We start from the raw sequence: 25587 nt of genomic DNA on the forward strand, positions 1-25587 counted from the left end.
TCAGCTTGTTTGCCATTCTAAGTTGCATAAAAATGCTATATCTATGTGTTTACTTCGCACAGCCGCGCCTGATCTCTCGGACAAGCAGCTGTAGCTCCATACATCGAGACGCGGCCGAGCTCAACTCACACCACCCACTCGCCCACAACGCTCACAACGCCCACAACAACTCGCACACGGATGATAACCCACTGCCGCCTGTTATTAAAATAAGGTAAGAGGAATAAATAAATAAAAACACTTTTATTCAAGTAAACTTAATTATCTATGAGGAAGGCTTATGTCCAGCAGTGGACGAATAATGGCTGAAATGATGAAACTTAGTTTTTTTTTTGTTGGGTGAAAATGGTATGGTAACCCCGCCTGCGCTAACGGGCTATGCTGGCGGGGCACCAGTGAAGGGTGATAGATGAGAATGAAAACAGGCCAGTTAGCCCATCATGATGAATTCATCAGGAATTAACCATCATAGCTTCCAGGGAGAACCGCGAGGAGGTCGACCTGGTTGGGTATATTGCTAGCAATGGGATTCTCAGTCTCCATTACTAACAATCCCTTTCCCCCCTGATGAAACTTAGTTATAATCATTTTTGAATAGTAATTTTTTTTTTATCTATTGCTTAGTTTAAAATGCAATTTCAACTGAGAACTTTTTGTCTACAGCCGGGGTCGTTGATCAATCTTGAGCTTTATGTGGCATCCATAAAGTCTAATTTCCACTAACTTCCTGTGTTGTCTACGGGTGAACTTGTCAACCAATCTTGAGCTCTATGTACTGTTCATAAATTCTAATTTCCACTAAAATTCCGTGTTGTCTACAGCCGGGCTCGTTGATCAATCTTGAGCTCTATGTACAATCCATAAAGTCCAATTTCCACTAACATCCTGTGTTGTCTACAGGCGGGCTCATCAACCAGTCTTGAGCTGTATTTACTGTTCATAAATTCCAATTTCCACTAAAATCCCATGTTGTCTACAGGCGGGCTCGTTGACCAGTCTTGAGCTCTATGTACACTCCATAAAATCTAATTTCCGCTAACTTCTTGTGTTGTCTACGGGCGGGCTCATCAACCAGTCTTGAGCTCTATGTACCGTTCATAAAAGCAAAAACTCCCTTATTGGAAAGGCCTAGGTTCAAAAGTTGAAACCTGACAGTTGATATTGAATGAGGGATATTACCAAAAGTTGCCACACTTGGCAGGCAAATTGCTATTAATAAATTGCCAAGTCTCCAATCAAAAATGTTTAATAGAGTACTATATTCATAATAATACCTAAACGTGCCATTGGGAAGAGATTATTTTTTTTTTTATTTATTTAACACTTTATTGCACCAACATAACATGATTTGTTAAAACAATTTTCAATACGTATAGTGTTATAGATTATCTAGATAGATTGAAGATATGATGTGTGAAATTGTGAACTTCCACAGGAAGGTGGCCCAAAACTCACCAATGATATCGTCGCCGTCTCCGTGCGAACGCGCGTTGGAACACAAGCGGTCGCTGCAGAAGCAGCTGATGGGGGCCGGCGGCGAGCCCGTGGCCAGCCCCCACCGGGTCACGCTCCACTCCATCATCACCGAGTACCTGTACAACCAGCACGCGCTCTGCAAGAACCCCGTCGTCACCTGCCCGCAGTTCAACTTGTTCCAGTATGTAACATTACCTTATATTGTAATTAATGGCTGCTGATTATGAACCTTTGGCCCCTATAAGGTCATCCTCCACTCCATCTTCACGGAGTACCTGTGAAACTAGCTCGTGCTCTACGAGAAATCCGCTTTCTTGCCATAAAAATTTATTAATAAAAAAATTTGCATGCTAAATGGTTTAGTTATCATCTCATGTCTGTTCGCAATTTAATACAGTTTTTTTTTCATGTAAAAAGAATCTAATACTTTTTCCCGAAAAAAAAATATAAAACGCAAATGTATTCGTCTATGGTATTTAGTGTTATTTTTGGTACAGGCCACACAAGTGTCCGGAACCTCGAAGCGGCGTTGAAGCCAACTTATGCGCTCGCGTAGTTCGACGAGAGCTGGGCAGCTCGGTAGGTGGCGCGCGGGCGAACTCACGCTACGTACACGGACACTTTGCACCGGCTAGGACGCTGCGTCTACAGGACGACGATGCATACTTCACGCACACCATATTCCATGTAAGATTTATTTTGTTCTGTACGTTTATGTCCGGCTCGAAGGACCACAGAGGCAATTTTTACATAAAAGCCGTCAGCACACACACATCTGTCAACTTCCTGTCACTCTTTTATAACACTAGTTGTATCCCGTGGCTATTGGCGTATTTAAGATTATTTCCAGGCGAGTTTGGCCCCTTAGAAAGGCACATTATTCAGACATTTTTTTTTTTATTATTATTTTAAGGGCTTTTACCTTCTTCAGGTATATCAGTCCTATTGTACCTTGAACTGATTTCTCCAACAAAACTTTATCTACCTTCCCTAGACGCGGAAAGAGAAGAATTAGAGGGCATCAATAATTTACAGAGATGTCATGTACATAGCTAAAAACCTCTGCTCGAATCCTGGGGTACCTGGTGAATCAGACGATTTTAGAGCTGCACCAGGCCAGGAACCCCAGGCTCTCACCCAAATACGCCTATGCCCGCGGCTTCGTCCACGTGAATATATACTCGTAAAGTATGTATCCTATGTTTTAAATTAGGATATAAATAAGTGTACCAAATTTCATTTAAATACATTCAATAGTTTTTGTTTGATAAAGTAACAAATAACCCTACAAACTTCCGCATTTATAACAAATATTGGTCGCCAAGTGGTCAGTAACAGTAGATTATCGTGACGAATTCATCATCAATCAACCACGATGATTTCCAGGGGAGACCATGTGGAGGTCGATCTGTTAGAGTACATTACTAGCAGTAGAGCCCGTTACTAACAATCTCCCCACTGCTCCCGCCCTACCGTACTTTTTTGTCATAATTTTGCACATTATAGAAAAAAATAAATATAAACGTGCATGCACAATTGCAGCCGACGCAGCAGCAACTGCTCGCGGCGACGTCGTCGGGCGACATCCGCGTGTTTAACCTGTTCACCGGCGTCGAGGAGAACTCGTACCAAGTGCACGAGTCGTATATAAGTCACATGCAGGTAATGGCACACAGTGATCAGTATGGGGGTTGTTTAGTTGGTGATCAGTCGAGTTGTTTAGTCGGTGATCACTTGTGGGTTGTTTAGTTAGTATATATTATATATAGAGATCAGTCAGGGATTATTCAGTTAGTTGGTGATCACTTGGGAGTTGTTTATTTAGTAATCACTCGAGGGTTGTTTACTTAGTGATTAGTAACATTGTATATATGTTATGTACAGGTAATGTACATATGTCATATACATGATGATCAGTTGGGGATTATTCTGTTAGTTGGTGATCACTTGGGAGTTGTTTATTTAGTAATCACTAGAAGATCCTTTAGATAATGAGAAGTAACGCCGTATAAATATCACATGCGAATAATGACACATGGAGATCAGTTGGGTGTTGTTTAGTTAGTCGGTGATCACTTGGGAGTTGTTTGCTCAGTAATTACTTGATGTTTGTTTAGTCAGTGATCAGTTTGGTTTAAATTTAAATCTCGTATATTCTGTGGAGGCATACAGCACTTGAATATGCAGGAATAGCCACGTATGGGGGTATCATGGGCGAAACAGTATACTCTGTTTTGTCCATGGTACTGCTCATGTCTATAGGCGACGGTTACCACTTTCTATCAGGTGGGCCGTCTGCTTGTTTGACATTCTAAGTGGCATATATATATATATATATATATATATATATATATATATATATATATATATATATATATATATATATATATATATATTATTACATTCTTCCAAAATCCGTACGAAGTGGTGGGTAAAAGCTAGTTAATATTTTTTTTTTATATTGTATATGTTTACGATGTTGCAGGCAAGCAGAGACGGTCTACTCCTGCTAGCGTCGACACCGACCACGTGGCGGCCCTTCTCAGCTTTATTCAGCATGAAGGACTTTGAACAACTGTATGTATGAGCAATATTTTTTACAAGTTTTTGTTTATGGTACCACTGACAACCGGCGTCATATCCACTGTCTACTGTCCACTGCTGAACAGAAGCCTTTCCCCAAAAGAGAAGTTTCGGCAGTAGTTGCTACGCTTGGCAGACGGGTTGGCAACCGCAGTTAGGCTTTGGTGATGTTTTAAGAGGGACGCTGCCGTCCATCCCACGCCCTCCCTTAGTCGCCGCTTACGACACCCATGGGAAACAAAGAAGTGGCCTATTCTATTCCGGGACCTACATTGTCAGCTGTAAAATTTAATAATTTTTAAATATGTAATTTATACTAATATTAGAAATAAAAAACAAAACTGAAACCTTCATGAAAATAATTTATTCCTTCCGAACATGCTTGCAATTTCTCTGATGTCGCGGATGTCTATAGGCGATGGTAAACGCTCACCATTAGGTGAGCCGCATGTATGTTTGCCTCCTATATTAAAAAAAATAGAAAACAATGGCCAGCCTTATTATAATACAATTTTATTCCAGATTCCAACTAGATAACGAGGAGTACGTGGAATTCTCCAAGATGTCGGACGACAGGATCATAGGCACCAAGGGCGAAACAGCGACCATATTCGACACGCTGACTGGCCGCGAGCTGATGACTCTCACGCCGTCCATCAGCAACCAGTACGCGAAGAATCGGGCCACCTTCAACCCCACCGACGAACTGGTGCTTTCAGGTACGATCAGAGGGGTCTAAGATGGAAAAAAACATATACTGATAATAAAGTTGCCTGGAAGAGATCACTTTTTTTATACAACTTAGAATGGCAAACAAGCTGACGGCCCACCTGATGGAAAGTGATAACCGTCGCCTATAGACATGAGCAGTACCGTGGACATAACAGAGTATACTGTTTCGACCATAATACCCCCCATGCGTTGCCATTCCTGAGGACTCGGGTGTTATTCCTCTGTACCCAGTAAATTCACGCCTTCTTAACAACTTCAGCCAAAATAATTATAATTTCATTGATATGTATATTCCCACTCGTGTTTCAACCGTGAAGCAGTTATGTTTGCATGGCTGTGTTTCGGTTTGAAGGGCGGGATATAGCAGTCAATTTACTGGGTACAGAGGAATAACACCTGAGTCCTCAGGAATGGCAACGCATGGGGGGTATTATGAGCGAAACGGTATATATACTCTGTTATGTCCATGGTACTGCTCATGTGTATAGGCGACGGTTACAACTTTCAATCAGGTGGGCCGTCAGCTCGTTTGCCATTCTAAGTTGTATAAAAAAACTCACAATTTGGACCAGTAAAATTTTTTTCAAAATCTGTTTATTACTTTATTTTTTTAAATCAAAATGAATGGTTTGGTCCCAATTGAATTGTTTTTATTTTTTTGTATTCTTTTCATTCATTTAACAGACGGCGTGCTATGGGACGTGAATACTGGCAAAGAGATACACAAGTTCGACAAGCTGAATCAAACCCACAGCGGCGTCTTCCACCCCAACGGGCTGGAGGTGAGGTCTTCATCTAATCTTTTGTCCAGTTTATTTTCAAATACACTCGCCGTTCCACACTCCGGAATGGCAAAACCTTTAATTACTATATTTTTGTATCAATAATTCCCTTTATCAAAATGGACTACTAATATATTATGTATTATTTATTTATGTATCAATGTTTTAAGTGTGTGAGGTATTTTTTTGAAAATTATGGTACGATGAGGCTGACATATCCTTATAGGATAAATACCTCTAAATAAAAAAAAAATAAAAAAACGAAAACTTTTATCCAGTAAGGCTTTGTTTGCTATTTTAAGGTGTATAAAAAAAAAAACATTATCATATCGTCAGTTAGCTGTCTATTGCTTAACATATGTCTTTCCCATAAGGGGGCTTTTGCATTTTGTTTTTTTTACCTTGGGAGTTTTTGTCATATTAAGTTTCCTTTAATATCTGCCATGTACATGTATCATCTAATTACAGTGTTATTACATTATTATTATTATCATTTCCAGGTGATATCAAATACCGAGGTATGGGACTTACGTACCTTCCACCTGTTGCGAACGGTCCCAACGCTGGACAAATCTGAGGTGAGAACACACACTCTCTTAACAAATTAAAAGATAATCTACAATTATTGTAAATATTTACAAAAGAAAGAAGAAAGAAATGAACTTTAATCTGACCAAATATATGACAGCAACCGCACAGGGGTTAAAAAATAACTGAAACTAATAACAAAAAAAGTCGGTCAAGTGCGAGTCGGACTCGCGCAATGAGGGTTCCCGACAAAATCATCAAGTTTAAAAAGTTTTTATTTGTGAAAATTACAAATTTACGATTTTCGGATATTTTCCTTCACTTGTGCTACATGTCATGTTTGGCGTGAATTTACTGGATACAGAGGAATAACACCTGAGTCCTCAGGAATGGCAACGCATGGGGAGGTATCATGGGCGAAACAGTATACTCTGTTATGTCCATGGTACTGCACATGTCTATAGGCGACGGTTACCACTTTCCATCAGGTGGACCGTCAGCTTGTTTGCCATTCTAAGTTGTATAAAAAAAAATGTCAGCTAATTTGACAATTAGCTGACAAAAGTTGACCCGTTTTTGAGGTTCGATGCTCTATCCATATAATCTAAGATTACAATGTGGGTAATGTACGTATATTTGCTCAGGTGACGTTCAACCCTAGTCACACGGCGCTGTACGCGCTGTGCTCGGACCGCGACGCGGAGGAGCGCAGCCAGTTCGACACCAGCTTCAAGACCCTCGACGCATTCGACTACTCCAGCATCGGTGAGTGACAAGCCTCCCTCCCCCCCCCCCCCCTGCTAAAGAACGGTCCCGAGTCACCTGCATCCACTGACTCCCTGCAATGCATTTAATATAAACTAGCAATCCGTCCCGGCTTCGCACGGGTACAATACTAAGGGTAAATAGCACCGCCGGCCCCCCGGCCGATACCGCCGTAACCGCTATGTCCCTGCATTTGAATACTGTAATATCTTCGAAAATATTAATTTAAATTACATTCTATAAAGGGCCATATTGATCTATATTAAATGGACAATGTATTTAAGGTACATAATTGGATGAGGATTAATGCTGTATTGCTAAAAATCGCTTCGTAAATGAGCCATTATTTCTCGTAAAAAGTACAGGATAAAAAATGCTTATTGGGGTTTATCCCTAAGAGATAGACATATACCATCGCGGGCTTTTTTTTGTAGACCTTTAGGCATATACTGTAGTACATTATTTTTATCTATCTCATAGGGTTCAGCCAGCGTTTGCAACTTAAAACAACCTAAACTTAAACGCAAAAAAATGAGCTTATTTACAAAATCACATTAGAATACCTCAAAAATTATCAGTGTTTCTCTACAATATTATGCATGTATTATACATATAAAGATTGCTCTTGAATTACTCTATCTATTAAAAAAAAAGTTCTAAACATACGTAGAGACGGACAGATGGAAATCGGCTATGATTTATACTATGTAGTGATGGTAGTGAAATCTGTAGTGCGCGAGTTAAGGGGGCGTACTGAATTAGGTTAGTTCTCACTGACGGGATATTAAAAGTATTATATTAATGTATCCATGGGTGCTATATATAGGGAAAAGTTGTCGGCGACCCCGTACTGGCAAACGCAGTGTAAGACGACCCCCACTAGACGGAGTGACGACTTCATATACATTGCAGGGAGTCAGTGGATGCAGGTGGTTCAGGACCGTTGTGACAGTCTACGGGGGGTGCCTATGTCCAGCAGTGGACGGATAATGGCTGAGATTGGTGGCGATGGGTACTATTGTTCCACTCGTGTTTCTACCGTAAGCAATTGTATATTGGGGTACGGGTAGGAACATGATGACGGTGGTATAATTCATAGTAATAATATATGTTTGTCTACACGTACACAGCGACGATAGAGGTGAAGCGGAACATATACTCGCTGGGCGTGTCCCCGTGGGGTACGCAGATCGCGCTGGTCGAGAACGTGGGCGACATCGACCAGGTGCAGGAGTCGTGCGTCAAAGTGTACGACGTCGGCCGCAAGCGGGACCACGACGACGATGCGGTCAGTACGCTCGGCTATATATATATATATATATATATATATATATATATATATATATATATATATATATATATATATATATATATATATATATATATATATATATATATATATATATATATATATATATATATATATATATATATATATATATATATATATATATTATATATATATATATATATATATATATATATATATATATATATATATATATATATATATACCGTCGCCTATAGACGCCCGTAACACCAAAGGCATTGCAAGTGTGCTGTCGGCCTTTTAAAAAGGAATATGCTCTTTTCTTGAAGGTTATGTTGTCGTATCGGTACGCAAATACTGCTGCTGGAAGTTGATTCCAAAGAGTGGTTGTGCGTGGAAGAAATCCCATTCGTGTTTCAACCGTGAAGCAGTTGTGTTTGCATGGCTGCGTTTCGGTTTGAATGGTGGGATATGGCAGTGGATTTACAGGGTACAGAGGAATAACACCCGAGTCCTCAGGAACGGCATCGCGTGGCGAGTATCATGGGTGAAACAATATACTCTCTTATGTTGGGTTCTTCAAAAAAGGCGTAAAGAGGTTTTTTCAGGCTAGGCAACGCGCGTAATACTTCTGGTATTGCAGGTGTTCATAGGCTACGGTAACCGCTTACCATCAGGTGAGCCGTATGCTTGTTTGCCACCTCAGTGGCATAAAAAAAAAGTTTACTACTGTAATCTTTTGGAGGAAATAAAGTCTCTATCTATCTATCTATCTATCTTCATGATTCCTCGTCATTCCAGGAGGAGGATGAGGAGGAGGAGATGGCCGGCGGTTCCGAGAACGACGACGGTTCCGACTCGGGATCGGATAACGACGAGGATCGTGAGTATATCTTGTTTAATTGTTTAAAATAAATCGCAGTGGAGATTTATTACAAATTTATTCATTTATTCATTTATTTATTGCTATTACTATTTCTATTTAAGAGCGTTTGTAACGAAGTGAATGAATGCATTTGGCGTTCCATTGTTTCTGCCTACCCTAATGGGAGACAGGCGTGACAGATATGTATGTATGTATGAATGAATGAATTAATGGTTTATTTTCACCTTCACAAAAGGTAGTATAAATTGACAACTTGAGGTGCAATTTGATATGAATACCAGTTTTGTGAGAGACTGGTGCTTGCGGTAAGTTTAGAGGAACCTGTGTCACAAGTCACCAGTGTCCCATCTCCGTGGACTACACAAATACAAGGCAACTATATAACACTAATTGTAACTAATAATACACAATAGTGTCGCCGTGTCACAATTATGTATTTATTTATAAAAAAATACTAGCTGACTCGGCAAACGTTGTTTTACCATATACATTATTTCTAGAAATATACATGAAAATTTCTCACACTATAATTATTATATTCGATTGTCATCTTGCAACCATATTGCGGAATTTAAAAATCGCGGTTAAAAAACAGGAATTGATCGTAAAACTGTGAAAATTTTAGGTTGTATATATGTTTCAATGCTTAATCATAATAAAATAAAAATAAAAAAAAAATTAAAAAAATTTAGGGGTGGGGGGTCACCCTTACCATTGAGGGGTATGAAAAATAGATGTTGGCCGATTCTCAGACCTACACAATATGCACACAAAATTTCATAAAAATCGGTAAAGCCGTTTCGCAGTAGTTTGGTGACAAACACCGTGACACGAGAATTTTATATACTTAGATCTCTACATATTTTTGATGAGTTTTACAGATTTACTAATGTATTAACCAAAAACAAAAAATAAAACGGGTCAGTTGGCACATCATGATAAAATTGATAAGAATTAACAATGGTGAACGCGTGGAGGTCGACCTGATAGGGTTTATTGCTAGCAATTGGATTTTTAGTCTCCATTACTAACAATCCCTTTCCCCCTTCATAAAATGTTGAACAAACACTTATATTGAGGGGGAAGGGATTGTTAGTAATGGAGACTGAGAATCCAATTGCTAGCAATATACTCAACCAGGTCGACCTCCTCGCGGTTCCCCCTGGAAACTATCATGGTTAATTCCTGATGAATTCATCATGATGGGCTAACTGGTCTGTTTTCATTCTCATCTATCACCCTTCACTGGTGCTCCGCCAGCGTATCCCGTTAGCGCAGCCGGGGTGGTTATCATTCCATTTTCATCCATAAAAAAAAAAAACATTTTATAAAGATAATCTGTTACCGTATCGATTACAGTGGCGGCAAGTTTGCTCCGCAACGCGGTGAGGGGCCTCGTAGACGGCGGCAGTTCAGGGGAGTCCTCGCGCGATGGGCAGGAAGTGGAACGGGACGACCCGCCCGCGGCCGCCGCGCCCGCCCCGCACCAGCAGCGAGCACGCGCTCGCCGACGACGACTCCGCTCGCGGCGACGGGTGAGGCCCACCGCTGGGATTACTAATGTACTAGTCGTTCAGGTCATCAGGTCGACCTCCGCGGTTTCCTTTTGGAAACCATTGTGACTAATTTATCGTTGAATTCGTCACGATGGACTAATTAACCTGTGTTTTCATCCTCATCTATCATCCCTCACTGGTGCCCCGCCAGTGTATACCGTTAGCGCAGGCGGGGTTACCATTCCATTATCATCGATCAAAAAAAAAACCCTACCAAATTCAGATACAACCTGCTTGCATACTTTCTACATAAACTGTGCCGAATATATAATCTAGTAATGTACAATTTGTCATTGACAAATAATTGACATATCAAACATTTTCTATACACTAGCCTGCTATGAATTGAGAAAAATAGCAACTGATGGTGTATCTTTCGTCCTCTTTTAACTACTTATATTTGCATAAGAAGAAAGGAGGCAACCATATGATTTACAGTTTTTATTTTATCATAAAAAATATGTAGTATTTACGTATTTATATATTTTGTATCTATAAGTTTAGTTAGAACATTATAATATAAGGTAAGATAGAAGGAAGGAGGGGGAGAGGGAGACCGAGACATAGTTACATCAGGCAGATCAAGGAAGGAGTTGGTGTCGTGTCGTATCAAGAGGTGAAGGGACTTGCTGCAAATCGTAGTGAGTGGCAAGAGCTCCACCAACAAGAAAGCAGCTCTTAAATTAGGATTTTTTTTTAAACAATAAAGAGTATCTATCTATCTATGTATGGTTGGCAGGCGGCCGAGCGAGCACAGAGCAGCGACAGTGACGGAGACATCGACATTGGCGACCTGATACAGTTCGAGCTGGACTGAGCGGCTACCGGCACCCTATATGTGAATACACGTGTTGAGCAGTTGGCGTGTTTGTTTTATTGTACACACCTCCTAAACTATAGGATTCTTTTGTAATGGACGATAAAGTATGCCGTGTAGGCCCCGGTACAGAATAGGCCACCCTTTCGTGTTGCGTGGGTGTCGTAAGAAGCGACTAAGGGAGGGCGAGGGATGGGCAGCAGCGTCCCTCTTAAAACGTCTGCAAAAACCTTACTGCGGTTGCCAACCGCCTGCCAAGCGTGGCAACTACTGGCAAAACCCTCCTTATGAGGGAGAATATGCTCAGCAGGTAATAGATAACGGCTGATACAAGATTTTTTTTTTATACAACATAGAATGGCAAACAAGCTGAAGCTAAGTTGTATAAAAAGATTTTTCTCAAACATGCTTGGGAATGTGAGCATTATTTTGACAATCTTCTACGAGATAAATCAAAATTGCCGTACTGTCCAGGTACATGCGGGCAGCGGCCGGCAAAAGTTGTATGAAAATCCATATCTGTTGTTTTGCGGCCAGTTAAATTACTATGTAAACTCATATCTTTCCTATAATTTAAAAATGGAATGACCTTTTACTTCGAAACATGGCTACCAAGGAGGTAACTAGTAAAAGGTTTTATTTAAATTTCGAACTGGCTTGCAAATAGAAAGCCGTTTATTGAAAAAAAAAAAAAAAACGAGGGAACATTATGGCGCGTGAAAAATTATGATTGTTCGTTATTCGTCATTGAACTTAAAAAGTATGTTGTTTGGGTACCTCTGTCCCATTCGTGTTTCAACCGTGAAGCAGCTGTGGTTGCATGGCTGTTTCGGTTTGAAGGGTGGGATATGGCGTGAATTTACTGGGTACAGAGGAATAACACCTGAGTCCTCAGGAATGGCAACACATTGTGGGTATCATGGACGAAACAGTATGTACATGGTACTGCTCATGTTTATAGGCGATGGTTACCACTTTCCATCAGGTGGGCCGTCAGCTCGTTTGCCATTCTAAGTTGTATAAAAAAAAAGTGTACAAGAATTTCAAATTGAGAATAGGATCACAAAAAAAAAATAACAGATCAATGCTCAAAATATATTTCGTATAACATAACTGCCGTCGTCGTGGACCTAAACTCCCCAGTGTACAACAAATATGTATATTCTCTTATTTATACATCAATAATGTGTATGTATGTATGACCGCGCGTTCATGCACATGAACTATTTAATAAAAAATGTAAACAAACGGACATTTGACTCGATCGTCATGATGGGCTAAAGTCAATTTGCTGATGGGCTAAGGTCAATTTGCTGATATTCAATAGAAGTATAAATTTAAAATCAATTTATTTAATAGTTAGTTAATTAGTAATTAAATTACTAATTAAAAAGTGTTAATTTGACAATTTCAACACAATTTGGTTACCATTTCATTTTATTATAACTAAATAACAGAGTTTCGTGCCTCCAGTCAAACTGTTTATAATTACTCCTCTCCATCATGTAGACGACATCATCGTGACAAGTTCATGGTGTCCAGGGGTGACCGCGTGGAGGTCGATCTGAGATAGTTTATTGTTAACAATTGGACAGTTAATTTCTATTATCAACGATCTACACAATGATTATCACTACACAGTAATGTGTATAAATATATAAATACAAAAAAAAATTTATAAATGAAAAATTATATATTGAAAATTTATTAAACGAGGGACGATGCGTTTGTCTCATTAAAATTATGTTTTTTTTTTCTTTAATTTGCCATTTTAAAAACACGGACAAATACAACAATACACAATTACATACATACAATTAAATGGTACAAAAACCTTTTTAGCAATTTATTTATTTATTTTACGGCAATACAAATAAAGAAAAAATGCGTTGTAATTTTACTTTTTTGAAATCGATTGAAAAAATATTTACAACAGTGCATGAACGCGCGTTACCTATATATATATATATATATATATATATATATATATATATATATATATATATATATATATATATATATATATATATATATATATATATATATATATATATATATATATATATATATATATATATATATATATATATATATATAATTAATAAGTATTATATTTTAATAGTCATATTTATTTTTACTAATTACTGATATTTAATTCATATAATTTATTGGTATAACAATTGTAACATTAAACCACTTTACCAACGTCTACATAACAATCCCCAGGGGGGTGAAAGTTCCCAATTTGCGAATCAAATAGTAAGACTTATTTTATATAATCCGCCAATATGAATGTACTGGGGGGAAAGGGATTGTTAGTAATGGAGACTGAGAATCCTATTGCTAGCAATATACCCAACCAGGTCGACATCCTCGCTGTTCCCCCTGGAAACTATCATGATTAATTCCTGATGAATTCATCATGATGAATGAATGATGGGCTAACTGGCCTGTTTTCATTCTCATCTATCACCCTTCACTGGTGCTCCGGCTGTGTATCCCGTTAGCGCAGGCGGGGTTACCATACCATTTTCACCCATCAAAAAAATAAAATTGAATGTACTACTTCGATAATATTATACCCTCGCCTCAAATAACCTATTTTTTTTATTAATGATAATGGTATGGTAACCCCGCCTGCGCTAACGGTATGCACTGGCAGAATGAAAAAGCAAGTCGGTTAGTCCATCGTGATGTGATGGATACATACAGAATCCAGCACGATGGTTTCCAGGGGGGGACCACGTGGAGGTCGACCTGACAGGGCATATTGCTTGCAATGGGACAGGTAGTCCGCATAACAATCCCTTCCCAAGCAAATAGCCTATTGAACTGGGCGGATTATATAATATAAAGCAAGTGCTATGTTTTAAGCAGTGGCAGACCAAACCCGTCAGAGGGCCCGGCAAGAGTTAAAAGTTACCCTCAGTTTAAGAAGTTAGTGTAATTCTATAAACTTGTTATCCATGCATTTGTATGTACAAATGTACATGTTTATTTACTTGAAATATTACAATTGTAATTTAGACTTAAATAAACATATATACATAGAATATTGATGAGAAAAACAATACAAACGATGCACATTGTATATGTACAATACGCGTATCCTAAATAGCAACCAAAAAACATTCATAGCACATCAATAATAAGGTTCATATTGGCTTGTAAACATAATATATGACACAATCCCACTATATATACATATTAGACAATGACAGGCCAATATGAACCTAATTGTTATATAACATAGAACTACAATACTATACACAATCGTTTAATTCAATTCTTTATAAACTTTACTGGAAGTACATATTAGGACATGTATATAAACTATATGTAGATCCTTTTCAACCGACTTTAAAAAGGAGGTTTAAAAACATTTTTTTTTTGTTGTTTCATGCCAAAAAGTGAAATATAATGATACACTCTTTTTTTTGGGCAGTCGTGTAATTTAATAGCCTTCTTTATGAAGTTGCTTGAACATAGGAATATGTATGTTAGATCAAGATATATGAGAGACACTTATTTATATACATATATATATATATATATGTATGTATATATGAAAATATATATACATACATAACTAGCTTGACAAGTGCTGACAAAACCCCCCAGGGGGGAAGGCTATGTTCAGCAGTGGGCAATTAACGGCTGATAGATATATATATATATATATATATATATATATATATATATATATATATATATATATATATATATAATTGCTTAGGTATCTACATGTCTTTGTATAATTGAATAGGTACTGGGACATTTAAAGATAACTAAATAAACAAATTTGGTTAATAACATCAGATTCAGTTTTGTTTAAACAATTCCGCTAAAGGAAAAAGAGCACCCGGTAGCACATTCATTCCATCTCATACACTAGTAGCGCCAAAACGTAATACAAAATTGCTCTAGCGGATAAATACTGTAATTAAACACCTTAGGGCGACATCTATGTAGGTTTTTGTGACTGTCATATAATTTTATTTTTACACCACGCCGGCATACACAGACCACCAGTGTATGCCGGCTCAAAACCCAGTGACCCGGAGGTAGTGGCCTCCGGAGATGCAGCCGGGGTAAAGGGGTTTACCCCGAGACCCCCACCTCACCCGCCTACACTATTAAGGCGGGTAAGAAGACCCGGATGATGATGATGAATTTTATTTTTAAATAAACATTTAATTATGTTAACATAACTTTATTTGGTTTCTGTATTAGTCTTGTGTTCTTTTAACCTTGAAATCTCTGCGCCCAGTGTGTCCATGTTTTCCTGAAAACAGAATTTAAAATTTAATATATAATAATTTAAGATTATGGCACCAGAGGGAGACTTTGTACAAAAGTCGATTGCTTGAACACCTCTGTCCCATTCGTGTTTCAACCGTGAAGCAGTTGTGTTGGCATTGCTGTGTTTCGGTTTGAAGGGTGGAATAGTGCAGTGAATTTACAGGGTACAGAGGAATAACACCTGAGTCGTCAGGATTGGCATCGTATGGGGGGGTATCATGGGCAAAACAGTATACTCTGTTATGTCCATGGTACTGCTCATGTCTATAGGCGACGGTTACCACTTTCCACCAGGTGGGCCGTCAGCTTGTTTGCCATTCTAAGTTGCATAAAAAAAAAAAAACAGAATCGACTTCAATTGTGACGAACACTTTAAAACAGGGGTTCTCAAACTTATTTTGTCTACTGCCCACTTTGAGAATAAATTATTTTTTAGCTCCCCCATTTTGTCACCTACTTAAAACCCACTATTACTTCAAGATCAACAAGTCACCCCCCAAGCCTCTACACAACACCCCCATGTTTTCCTGGGTCTCTTACCGCCCCCTTTTGGCCTGCAGCGCCCACAAGGGGGCGTTATCACCTACGAAAAGGCTGCATTATATAATCTACATTACTTTGAGTGTGATGTTCTTGAGCAGCGTGTCTTCCAGCACGGCCTGCAGGCGACGGTTCATCTCCAGGGACAGCTCCAGGGTCATACCGTCCGTGGCCCCGCCCCACACCGCCGCCATAGCACCGCCGCCCAGTCGGGCTATCTCCTTCTGTAATGTTTCCTTCTATTATTGTACGCACACTGCCCGCTGGTAATTAATGCTCCTTTCCACTCAGGGTTTGCTGGAAGAGAACTCTTATAGAGTTAAGCTCGCCTGTTGTACATCTTTATTTTATATATATATATATATATATATATATATATATATATATATATATATATATATATATATATATTAAATGTTGTAATTTTTTGTGTACAATAAAAAATAAATAAATAATTAAACGAACAATAGAACATTTTCTAATATTTTTGATTGATTATTTAAAAAATGCTCTGCTAGCGAACTAAAACGTGAATTATGCAATAATATACCTATTATATCATCATCATCATCATCATCATATCAGCCGTTAACTGCCGGGGGGAAGGGATTGTTAGTAATGGGGTTTTTTTCTATTGGATGAAAATGGTATGGTAACCCCGCCTGCGCTAACGGGATACGCTGGCGGAGCACCAGTGAAGGGTGATAGATGAGAATGAAAACAGGCCAGTTAGCCCATCATGATGAATTCATCAGGAACTAACCATGATAGTTTCCAGGGGGAACCGCGAGGAGGTCGACCTGGTTAGGTATATTGCTAGCAATGGGATTCTCTGTCTCCATTACTAACAATCCCTTTCCCCCCCAACCATAAAGGTTGAGTCTGTTCTTTTTTACATCAACAAATCTTAAAGGGTCCTGTTAAAATTAACACCTTACCTTAGTTAATTTTGGTATTGGCTGAATTAGCAGCATGAAATTTAGAACAAAACATTAGCTATACCTAGCCACATTCTAGACGTAAATAGAGGAAAATAGATATATCGTCATAGTCGTAGAATACTGACGGATCTGACAAATATTACGTATAAAGATCCGTCATTATTCTACGACTATGACGATATATACATATGTAATATATATATATATATATATATATATATATATATATATATATATATATATATATATAATAACACATATAACCACACAATACTGAGCGAAAACAGGAACAATACGACTTATGAATGCGATCAACTGGTATTAAAATTGTTTTCCACAAAAAAAACCGACTTCAAATGTGGACAACCCAGTTATTTTATTTTTTAAACTAAACTATTGAATCGATTTTGGTAAAATTTCTATGGAATCACTATATAAGTATATCATTTCAGATAAATTAAGAATTGTACAAAGCGGTTTCAAACTGACGTAGTTATATCGCTGCGGTATGGAATTAGACAGTCCTCTAGTGAGAATGCTTGCCGAAAGGACTAGATCATTATTAGTACTTAAGTATTAACATAGTTTTTAAGTACTGTTACTAAGAAAAATAGACCGCAAACTGTCTAAAATAAATAAATATCACCACAGTCTAAAGTGACAATAATGACAGCAAGTGTATTGTACCTGTTGTTATTTATATCGCTACGGTATGGAAGGACATTGAACACAGACTATACCGTATTTTGTTAATAATGCTGCGATTAAAAGCGACAATAATGACAGCGAGTGTATCGTACCTGTTGTTATTTATATCGCTACGGTATGGAAAGATATTGAACACAGACTATACCGTATCTTGTTAATATCGCTGCGATCAAAAGCGACAATAATGACAGCAAGTGTATTGTAGTGTTGTTATTTATATCGCTACGGTATGGAAGGACATTGAACACAGACTATACCATATTTTGTTAATAATGCTGCGGTTTAGTGACAATAATGACAGCAAGTGTATTGTAGTGTTGTTATTTATATCGCTACGGTATTGAAAGATATTGAACACAGACTATACCATGTCTTGTTAATATCGCTGCGATCAAAAGCGACAATAATGACAGCAAGTGTATTGTACTGTTGTTATTTATATCGCTACGGTATGGAAAGACATTGAACACAGACTATACCGTATTTCGTTAATATTGCTGCGATCAAAAGCGACAATAATGACAGCAAGTGTATTGTACTGTTGTTATTTATATCGCTACGGTACAGAAGGACATTGAATACAGATTATACCGTACCTTGTTCATATCGCTGCGGTCGGAAGTGACAGTGCCGGCGGGCAGCGAGCACAGCAGATGGCGCAGCAGTCGCGACTTGGTTCGTAACTCGGCCGTGAGCTGCCGCGAGTGCTCCTCTAGGAACTCGCAGCGTTCCGCACGCCGGGCGGCCGCGCGTTGCAACGACACGATCCGCTCGATCAGTGTCTGTCTGTCTGGTTCACGGACCTGTGCACGTGATATGTATACATAAATATTAGTTAAATCGGTGTTTCCCAACGTGGGGTCCATACTCCACAAGGGGGCAATTTGATAGTTAAGGAGGGGGGGGGGGGATTAAAAAATGGACTAGAAGCGATTTTAACCCTCTTGCTCTGGGCCATTTAAACGCAATGCTACGAATAGATATCGGTGCCAAATTTAAGAAGAAAAAAGTAAATTTAAAATGTTATCAAAATATCAACTGGGCGATTAGAGTCGTAATGTAAACTTTTTTGGGAAAAATTATGTATGGGGGCATAAAAATTTTAGAAATGTTCAAGTGGGGCATGGCACAAAAAAGGTTGGGAAACACTGAGCTAAATCATGCGGCTTTGCTCGCATGAATCAGTGTACAACTCTTTGTAAAGTAGAGTAGTAGTGTAGTGTGTGGCAAGAGCTCCACTGACAAGAGAGCAGCTCTCAAATAGGAAATGAAACGATATTAATTTGAATATATACTAAAATTTAATTAACAAATTTCAACTGTTTCAAAAAAAAAAGACCTTCCGAGCAAATGTTTTAAAATTTGTTACTTCTGTTGGAGTATTAAGTGTGTTTCACTAAAGGTCCAAAAACATTATTAATGTTATTCATAGATGGCAACTCTTGTATTTTTTTTTAAGACAGTGTGTACTCTCTTGTCTATGGTTCCTCCTTTTCCAACAGAAACTATATAATGTACAAGTGAGTTAAGAGAAAAATTAAATATTATAAAAATATTGTCCGCTGTTTTTTAAAAAACCACCAATTTCTACTATATATTTGTAAACAAAAAAAAATATAAATATAATTCTACTATGACACTCTATTTCTAGTCCGTGTGGTCCTAGCATAGAATAGGACACGTCTACCTTTCCCGTGGGTCTCGTAAGAGGTAACTAAGGGAACGTAATGATCGAGGGATGGGTAGCAGCGTCCCTCTTAAAACATCTCTAAAAGCTTAACTGCAGTTGCCAATCAGACTGCCAAGCGTGGCAACTACTGGCAAAGCTCTCCTTATGAGAAAGGCTTATGTCCAGTAGTGGACAGTTAACGGCTGAAATGATGTTACTGTATTACTTGAAACTACATCAAAAACTAAACCCAACACTAGTACAAATAAAGATGATATTTCAAAAACAAATCCAACCTTAGGAAGCATTTTATTGAATAAACTTGAATGTTTTATCTGTAAGACCAAAAATATAAACTGTCAACTCTTTTTTTGGAACTTAGAATAGTGAAGAAACTGACGGTCCACCTTATGGACAGTGGTAACGGTCGCCTGTACCATGGACATAACAGAGTACACTGTTTCGCCCATGATACCCCCATGCGTTGCCATTCCTGAGGACTCAAGTGTTATTCCTCTGTACCCAGTAAATTAACGCCATATCCCACCCTTCAAACCGGAACACAGCCATGCAAACACAACTGCTTCACGGTAGAAACACGAATGAGACAGAGGTGGCCAAGCAAACGACTTTTGTACAAAGTCTCCCACTGATATCGTAAATAAACACATTTTTTAGCATTTCCCTCGTGCGAAGCCGGGGCGGGTGACTAGTTAAATATAATAATTATTTATTCGCTGAAAAATATAGTATATAGATGCTACTTATAATATGTTTTTTTTTATGGGTGAAAATGGTATGGTAACCCCGCCTGCGCTAACGGGATACGCTGGCGGAGCACCAGTGAAGGGTGATCGATGAGAATGAAAACAGGCCAGTTAGCCCATCATGATGAATTCATCAGGAATTAACCATGATAGTTTCCAAGAGAAACCGCGAGGAGGTCAACCTGGTTGGGTATATTGCTAGCAATGGGATTCTCAGTCTCCATTACTAACAATCCCTTTCCCCCACTTATAATATGTTATGTACTAAAACAATGGCATGCAATATTTTAGTATTTATACTAACTTTTCCAATACCGTCAGTATAGTTTTGTATGTAAGCACTAGGTTTTTAAAATTGGTTTCGTTTCTACCGTCATAATGTTATAATTATTTTAATGAACAAATAAATAATAAACACATACCTGAATGTCGGGCAGTCCGTCCGTCTGTGTATCGTGCAGGCGATCCTCAGGAACTGCCGGCGCGTTCTCGCCGCTACTCAGTGACGACACTGAACCTGTGACAGTATGTTTTTACTAAGCTACAAAGGTAATCATTATTAATATTATAAATGTGAAAGTGAGTGTGTTTGTCTGTTACCTTATAGCGCCTTAACGGCTTAACCAATCTTTATGAAATTTGGTATATACATACTGTATGGATTGGAGAAGGATATAGGCTATTCTTATCCTGGCCAAATGGACTAAATCGCGGGTAGAAGCTAGTAATGATAAATTTAAAAGCAATTAGTAACTGTAAAAAAAAAAACTTATAATTATGTTCCATGAAAAAAAAAGCAGTTATTTATAAATTAAATTACTGAATTGACAGAGTTCGAAAAAATACGATTTTTATAATAAATATAAAAACAAAAAAAAAAACAAAAAAAAAAGCAAACACAGCTGCTTCACGGTTGAAACACGAATGGGACAGAGGTACTCACTCAAGCAATCGACTTTTGTACAAAGTCTCCCTCTCTGGTAAAAAGCATATTTTTTTTTATACAACTTAGAATGGCAAACAAGCTGACGGCCCACCTGATGTAAAGTGGTAACCGTCGCCTATAGACATGAGCAGTACCATGAACATAACAGAGTATACTGTTTCGCCCATGATACTCCCCATGCGTTGCCATTCCTGCGGACTCAGGTGTTATTCCTCTGTACCCAGTAAATTCACGCCATATCCCACCCTTCAAACCGAAACACAGCCATGCAAACACAACTGCTTTACGGTTGAAACACGAATTGGACAGAGGTACCCAAGCAATCGACTTTTGTACAAAGTCTCCCTCTGGTATATATATGCCCATATAATACGTATATAAGCCCAGCCCAGTGATATAACAAAGTAATATAATAATAATAAATAAATAAATAAATATATTATTATTATTACATTTTATTCAAATTCGTTCATTAGCTCTTATGTGAAAGAGTAACAAACATCCGTCCATCCAAAAATCAATAGAGTCTACCTGTTCTTGTGGAGGGCGCGTCGGGCGGCGGCAACTTCGCTTCCAGCTGCTCGCAGCGCTTCAAAGCACGTTGTAACTCTCGGTTCAATTCCTATAAAGAGAAAATAAAAACTGATTAGAGAGAAAACCCGTGATAGTTCTGCAGAATATTGCTTGACTGTGGACCGAGGAGCAAAAATATGATTATATATAAAGATTCCATGTAGTTCAAGCTCACGGGAAAGAAAGGGGTGGCCTAGTCTATGCCGGAACCATATAGCCAACAATATTACTAATTTGTTTTTTTTTTTATACAACTTAGAATGGCAAACAAGCTGACGGCCCACCTGATGGATAGTGGTAACCGTCGCCTATAAACATGAGCAGTACCGTGGACATAACAGAGTATACTGTTTCGCCTATGATACCCCCTATGCATTGCCATTCCTGAGGACTCAGGTGTTATTCCCCTGTAAATTCACTGCCATAACCCACCCTTCGAATCGAAACACAGTCATGCAAACACAACTGCTTCACGGTTGAAACACGAATGGGACAGACGTACCCAAGCAAACGACTTTTGTACAAAGTTAAAAAATACTGATGCCCTGTCAGCGTTTACCAGTGGGAGACTTTATACAAAAGTCGTTTGCTTGGGTGTCTCTGTCCTATTCATGTTTTTACACTTAAAACATCCCCAAAGCCTAACTGCTATTGTCAACACGCCTGCCAAGCGCGGCAACTGCTGGCCAAACTTCCCAAGAGGGAGTTTCCTCAGGGTCGGCAACGCGCGCGTAATGCCTCTGGTATTGCAGGCGTTCATAGGCTACGGTAACCGCTTACCATCAGGTGGGCCGTATGCTTGTTTGCCACCTCAGTGGTATAAAAAAAAAAGTTAGCGATGGCTTCCTATATTATAGAGGTAGCTTTCTATAACCATTTTTACCAGAGGGAGACTTTGTCCAAGTCGTTTACTTGGGTACCTCTGTCCCATTCGTGTTTCAACCGTGAAGCAGTTGTGTTTGAATGGCTGTGTTTCGGTTTGAAGGGTGGGATATGGCGTGAATTTACAGGGTATAGAGGAATTACACCTGAGTCCTCAGGAATGGCAACGCATGGGGGGTATCATGGGCGAAACAGTATACTCTGTTATGTCCATGGTACTGCTCATGTCTATAGGCGACGGTTACCACTTTCTATCAGGTGGACCGTCAGCTTGTTTGCCACTCTAAGTTGTATAAAAAAATAGCGTATAACGATAGCGCAGGCAGAGTTACTATTCCATGCGTATGTAACGCACACCACATGTGCACTTCTGCACATGCATTGTCACATGTGCAGGAGCTAATTATCTCTGTAGTGACAAGCACGGCTGATATTTTTGTAGGAAGTGTGTAGGGAGTACAGGACGTAACGTTACTTTTATGGCACTGGCATGTTTCTTCTTAATAACTCCGTTCTCTCCCTTCTCCCATTCCAGTTTCTTGCTTACTTCTGCTACCTCTTCTGTTAACTCGGCCACCTGGAAAGCAATTAGATGACACATTATCCTCAGACTAGCTTTAGCAGCTTTTTTATTTATTTATTCATTAGTACAAATATATGTGTACATGGCGGACTTAATGCTAAAAGCATTCTCTCCCAGTCAACCATAGGGAAGTGTCAGAATACTCGAATGCGGTACTAGTAATTATTGATATACATACATACTAAAATTACATATATAAACGAATAACAAATATACTTACACATATATGACATATACTATATTATACACGAAATTGAGAATAATATAAAGCACTTACTGCTCGGATAAAGTAAAAAAGTGAGCGTGAACGTCTTTTTTTAAAGACAGTTTAGTCGGTAGTGAAGAATGTAGGAGAAATGAATTTGAAGCGAAACCAGTACGGGATAAGAGGAGATAGATAGTTGGAGAGTATTGCTGGAACGAAGGTTACGATCGTGAGTTTCAAAAAGACACTGGAATTTGCTGCTTAAGTAGTTAGGAGACTGGGGGTTTCGAAGAAGAGTGTAGAGAGTACAAAGAGTTCTAACGTTTGCTTTCAAATATGAACTAATGAATTAATTAATGAAGAATTATGAATAAATTGCTAATTTAATCAGTTTTCGATTTTCAAAGGACTTTCAGTTTGACCCTCGTATCTATGTATTTATGTACGAGGTTTGTCCGGAAAGTACGTATAAAAGTTTTTAAAAATTTTATTTTACAATTATTCAGGTAAATCAATTTTATCCCCTTCAAAGTACTCCCCCTGTGACATAATGCACTTGTGCCAACGCCGTTTCCACTGTGAGAAGGCTCCTTGAAAGTCCTCTGGTTGTAGGTTTCTCAGCTGCCCCGTCGTAGCTTTTTTTATCTCATTTATGTCCCCCAAATGCCGCCCCCGAAGTACCAATTTGGTTTTTGGGAACAAGAAGAAGTCACACGGGGCCAAATCCGGCGAATAGGGGGGTGTTCGGTCACCGTAATGGAATTTTTACTCAAAAACTCACGGACAACAAGAGAGGTGTGGGCAGGGGCATTGTCGTGGTGAAGAATCCAACGCCCCTCTCGCGCCAATTCTGGACGAACTCGTGCCACACGAGCTTTGAGGCGTCTGAGCACATCGACGTAGAATTTTCCATCAACTGTCTGGCCTGGAGGGACGAATTCTTGATGCTTTCTCGGCCCTCTCTGAATCTTTTTAGCCACTTGTGGACGGTTGGTTCCTTCACAGCATCATCCCCATAAACTGTTCTGAGATCGGCAAAAATTTCACGGCCATTCTTGCCGAGTTTCGAGAGAAACTTGATTACGACGCGCTGCTCTTCAACGGAAGCGGGCTCCATGCCGACGGGGTTTCGTTAAGAGCTAACTTCACAGATGGCGTGACAAGCCAGTTCGCACCGCACGGCGGTCAGACCAGAACTGAAGCATTGTTAGGGACATAAGGAAGGGGTCCTGCGCTTACCTGGCCTCCCCACTCCTCTTTCTCGCATTCCAGAACACTTTTATACGAACTTTCCGGACAGACCTCGTATGTATGGTATATATGGCGAAATACCTTCCTGGCGAGCAGCTTGTTCTCGCTGTGGCGGCGGGCGACCTCGTCCGCGAGCGCGGCCTGCAGCCGGGCCTCCTCCGCTTGCAGCGCCGCCGCGCGCTCCCGCAGCGAAGAGTTGTCCGCCGCCAGCGCCGCCACCTAGCGACCGCCAACGCAATACATAAGTCCAGCATCGAGCGGCCAACACAGAGGTGTGGAGAAAGAGGAGGCCAGAGGGAGACTTTGTACAAAAGTCGTTTATTTGGACACCTCTGTCCCATTCGTGTTTCTACCGGGAAGCAGTTGTGTTTGCATAGCTGTGTTTCGGTTTGAAGGGTGGGATATGGCAGTGAATTTACAGGGTACAGATGAATAACACCTGAGTCCTCAGGAATGGCAACGCATGGGGGGTATCATGGGCGAAACAGTATACTCTGTTATGTTCATGGTACTGCTTATGTCTATAGACGACGGTTACCACTTTCCATCAGGTGGGCTGTCAGCTTGTTTGCCATTCTAAGTAGTATAAAAAAAAAGTACCGGACCGCTAGTATACTATAAAAATAAACACAGATATGATGATGATGAATCGAATTTTAACGGTTTCACTCCAATCGAACTAGCTACGGATTAATAATGGACACTGGATCAATCAATCAAAGTCTTCTCTACACCCGCCAGATGGCGAGGACGGGCGAGGTAGGGGCTTCGGGGCGTACATCCACCACGCACGCCATCCACCCTATCTTGAGAGAAGAGACCTGC

The 25587-nt window shown here is 39.4% G+C and overlaps 2 protein-coding genes across 4 annotated transcripts in view; one reads left to right on the plus strand and one right to left on the minus strand.

The window, feature by feature from the left end:
* LOC113510926 (DDB1- and CUL4-associated factor 1) overlaps positions 1-11441 on the plus strand; it is a 37585-nt gene extending 26144 nt beyond the window's left edge. For both annotated transcript variants that reach the window (XM_052898302.1, XM_052898303.1), the window contains 13 exons: positions 63-214; positions 1436-1657; positions 1974-2163; positions 3019-3138; positions 3962-4053; positions 4582-4778; positions 5476-5573; positions 6074-6151; positions 6746-6866; positions 7997-8154; positions 8938-9019; positions 10382-10557; positions 11318-11441. In XM_052898302.1, coding sequence (XP_052754262.1) covers positions 63-214; positions 1436-1657; positions 1974-2163; positions 3019-3138; positions 3962-4053; positions 4582-4778; positions 5476-5573; positions 6074-6151; positions 6746-6866; positions 7997-8154; positions 8938-9019; positions 10382-10557; positions 11318-11395 — 1764 coding nt within the window. In that variant the 3' untranslated portion in view covers positions 11396-11441. The remainder of the gene's footprint in view (positions 1-62; positions 215-1435; positions 1658-1973; positions 2164-3018; positions 3139-3961; positions 4054-4581; positions 4779-5475; positions 5574-6073; positions 6152-6745; positions 6867-7996; positions 8155-8937; positions 9020-10381; positions 10558-11317) is intronic.
* A 3648-nt stretch (positions 11442-15089) lies between these two features.
* The window catches only part of LOC113522119 (coiled-coil domain-containing protein 186), a 23054-nt gene continuing 12556 nt past the window's right edge, over positions 15090-25587 (minus strand). Inside the window, exons 8-16 of one of the 2 annotated variants that reach the window (XM_052897891.1) lie at positions 24844-24981; positions 23199-23300; positions 21800-21890; positions 20745-20839; positions 18483-18689; positions 17176-17196; positions 16315-16461; positions 15567-15680; positions 15090-15386 (exon numbers count right to left, since the gene is read on the minus strand). In XM_052897891.1, the coding sequence (XP_052753851.1) occupies positions 15609-15680; positions 16315-16461; positions 17176-17196; positions 18483-18689; positions 20745-20839; positions 21800-21890; positions 23199-23300; positions 24844-24981 (873 nt within the window). In that variant the 3' untranslated portion in view covers positions 15090-15386; positions 15567-15608. The remainder of the gene's footprint in view (positions 15387-15566; positions 15681-16314; positions 16462-17175; positions 17197-18482; positions 18690-20744; positions 20840-21799; positions 21891-23198; positions 23301-24843; positions 24982-25587) is intronic. The other variant, XM_052897892.1, reaches the window with a different exon arrangement.

Source organism: Galleria mellonella, unplaced genomic scaffold (genome assembly GCF_026898425.1).
Source record: "Galleria mellonella isolate WM207_F2 unplaced genomic scaffold, CSIRO_AGI_GalMel_v1 utg121, whole genome shotgun sequence".
Lineage (NCBI taxonomy): Eukaryota > Metazoa > Arthropoda > Insecta > Lepidoptera > Pyralidae > Galleria > Galleria mellonella.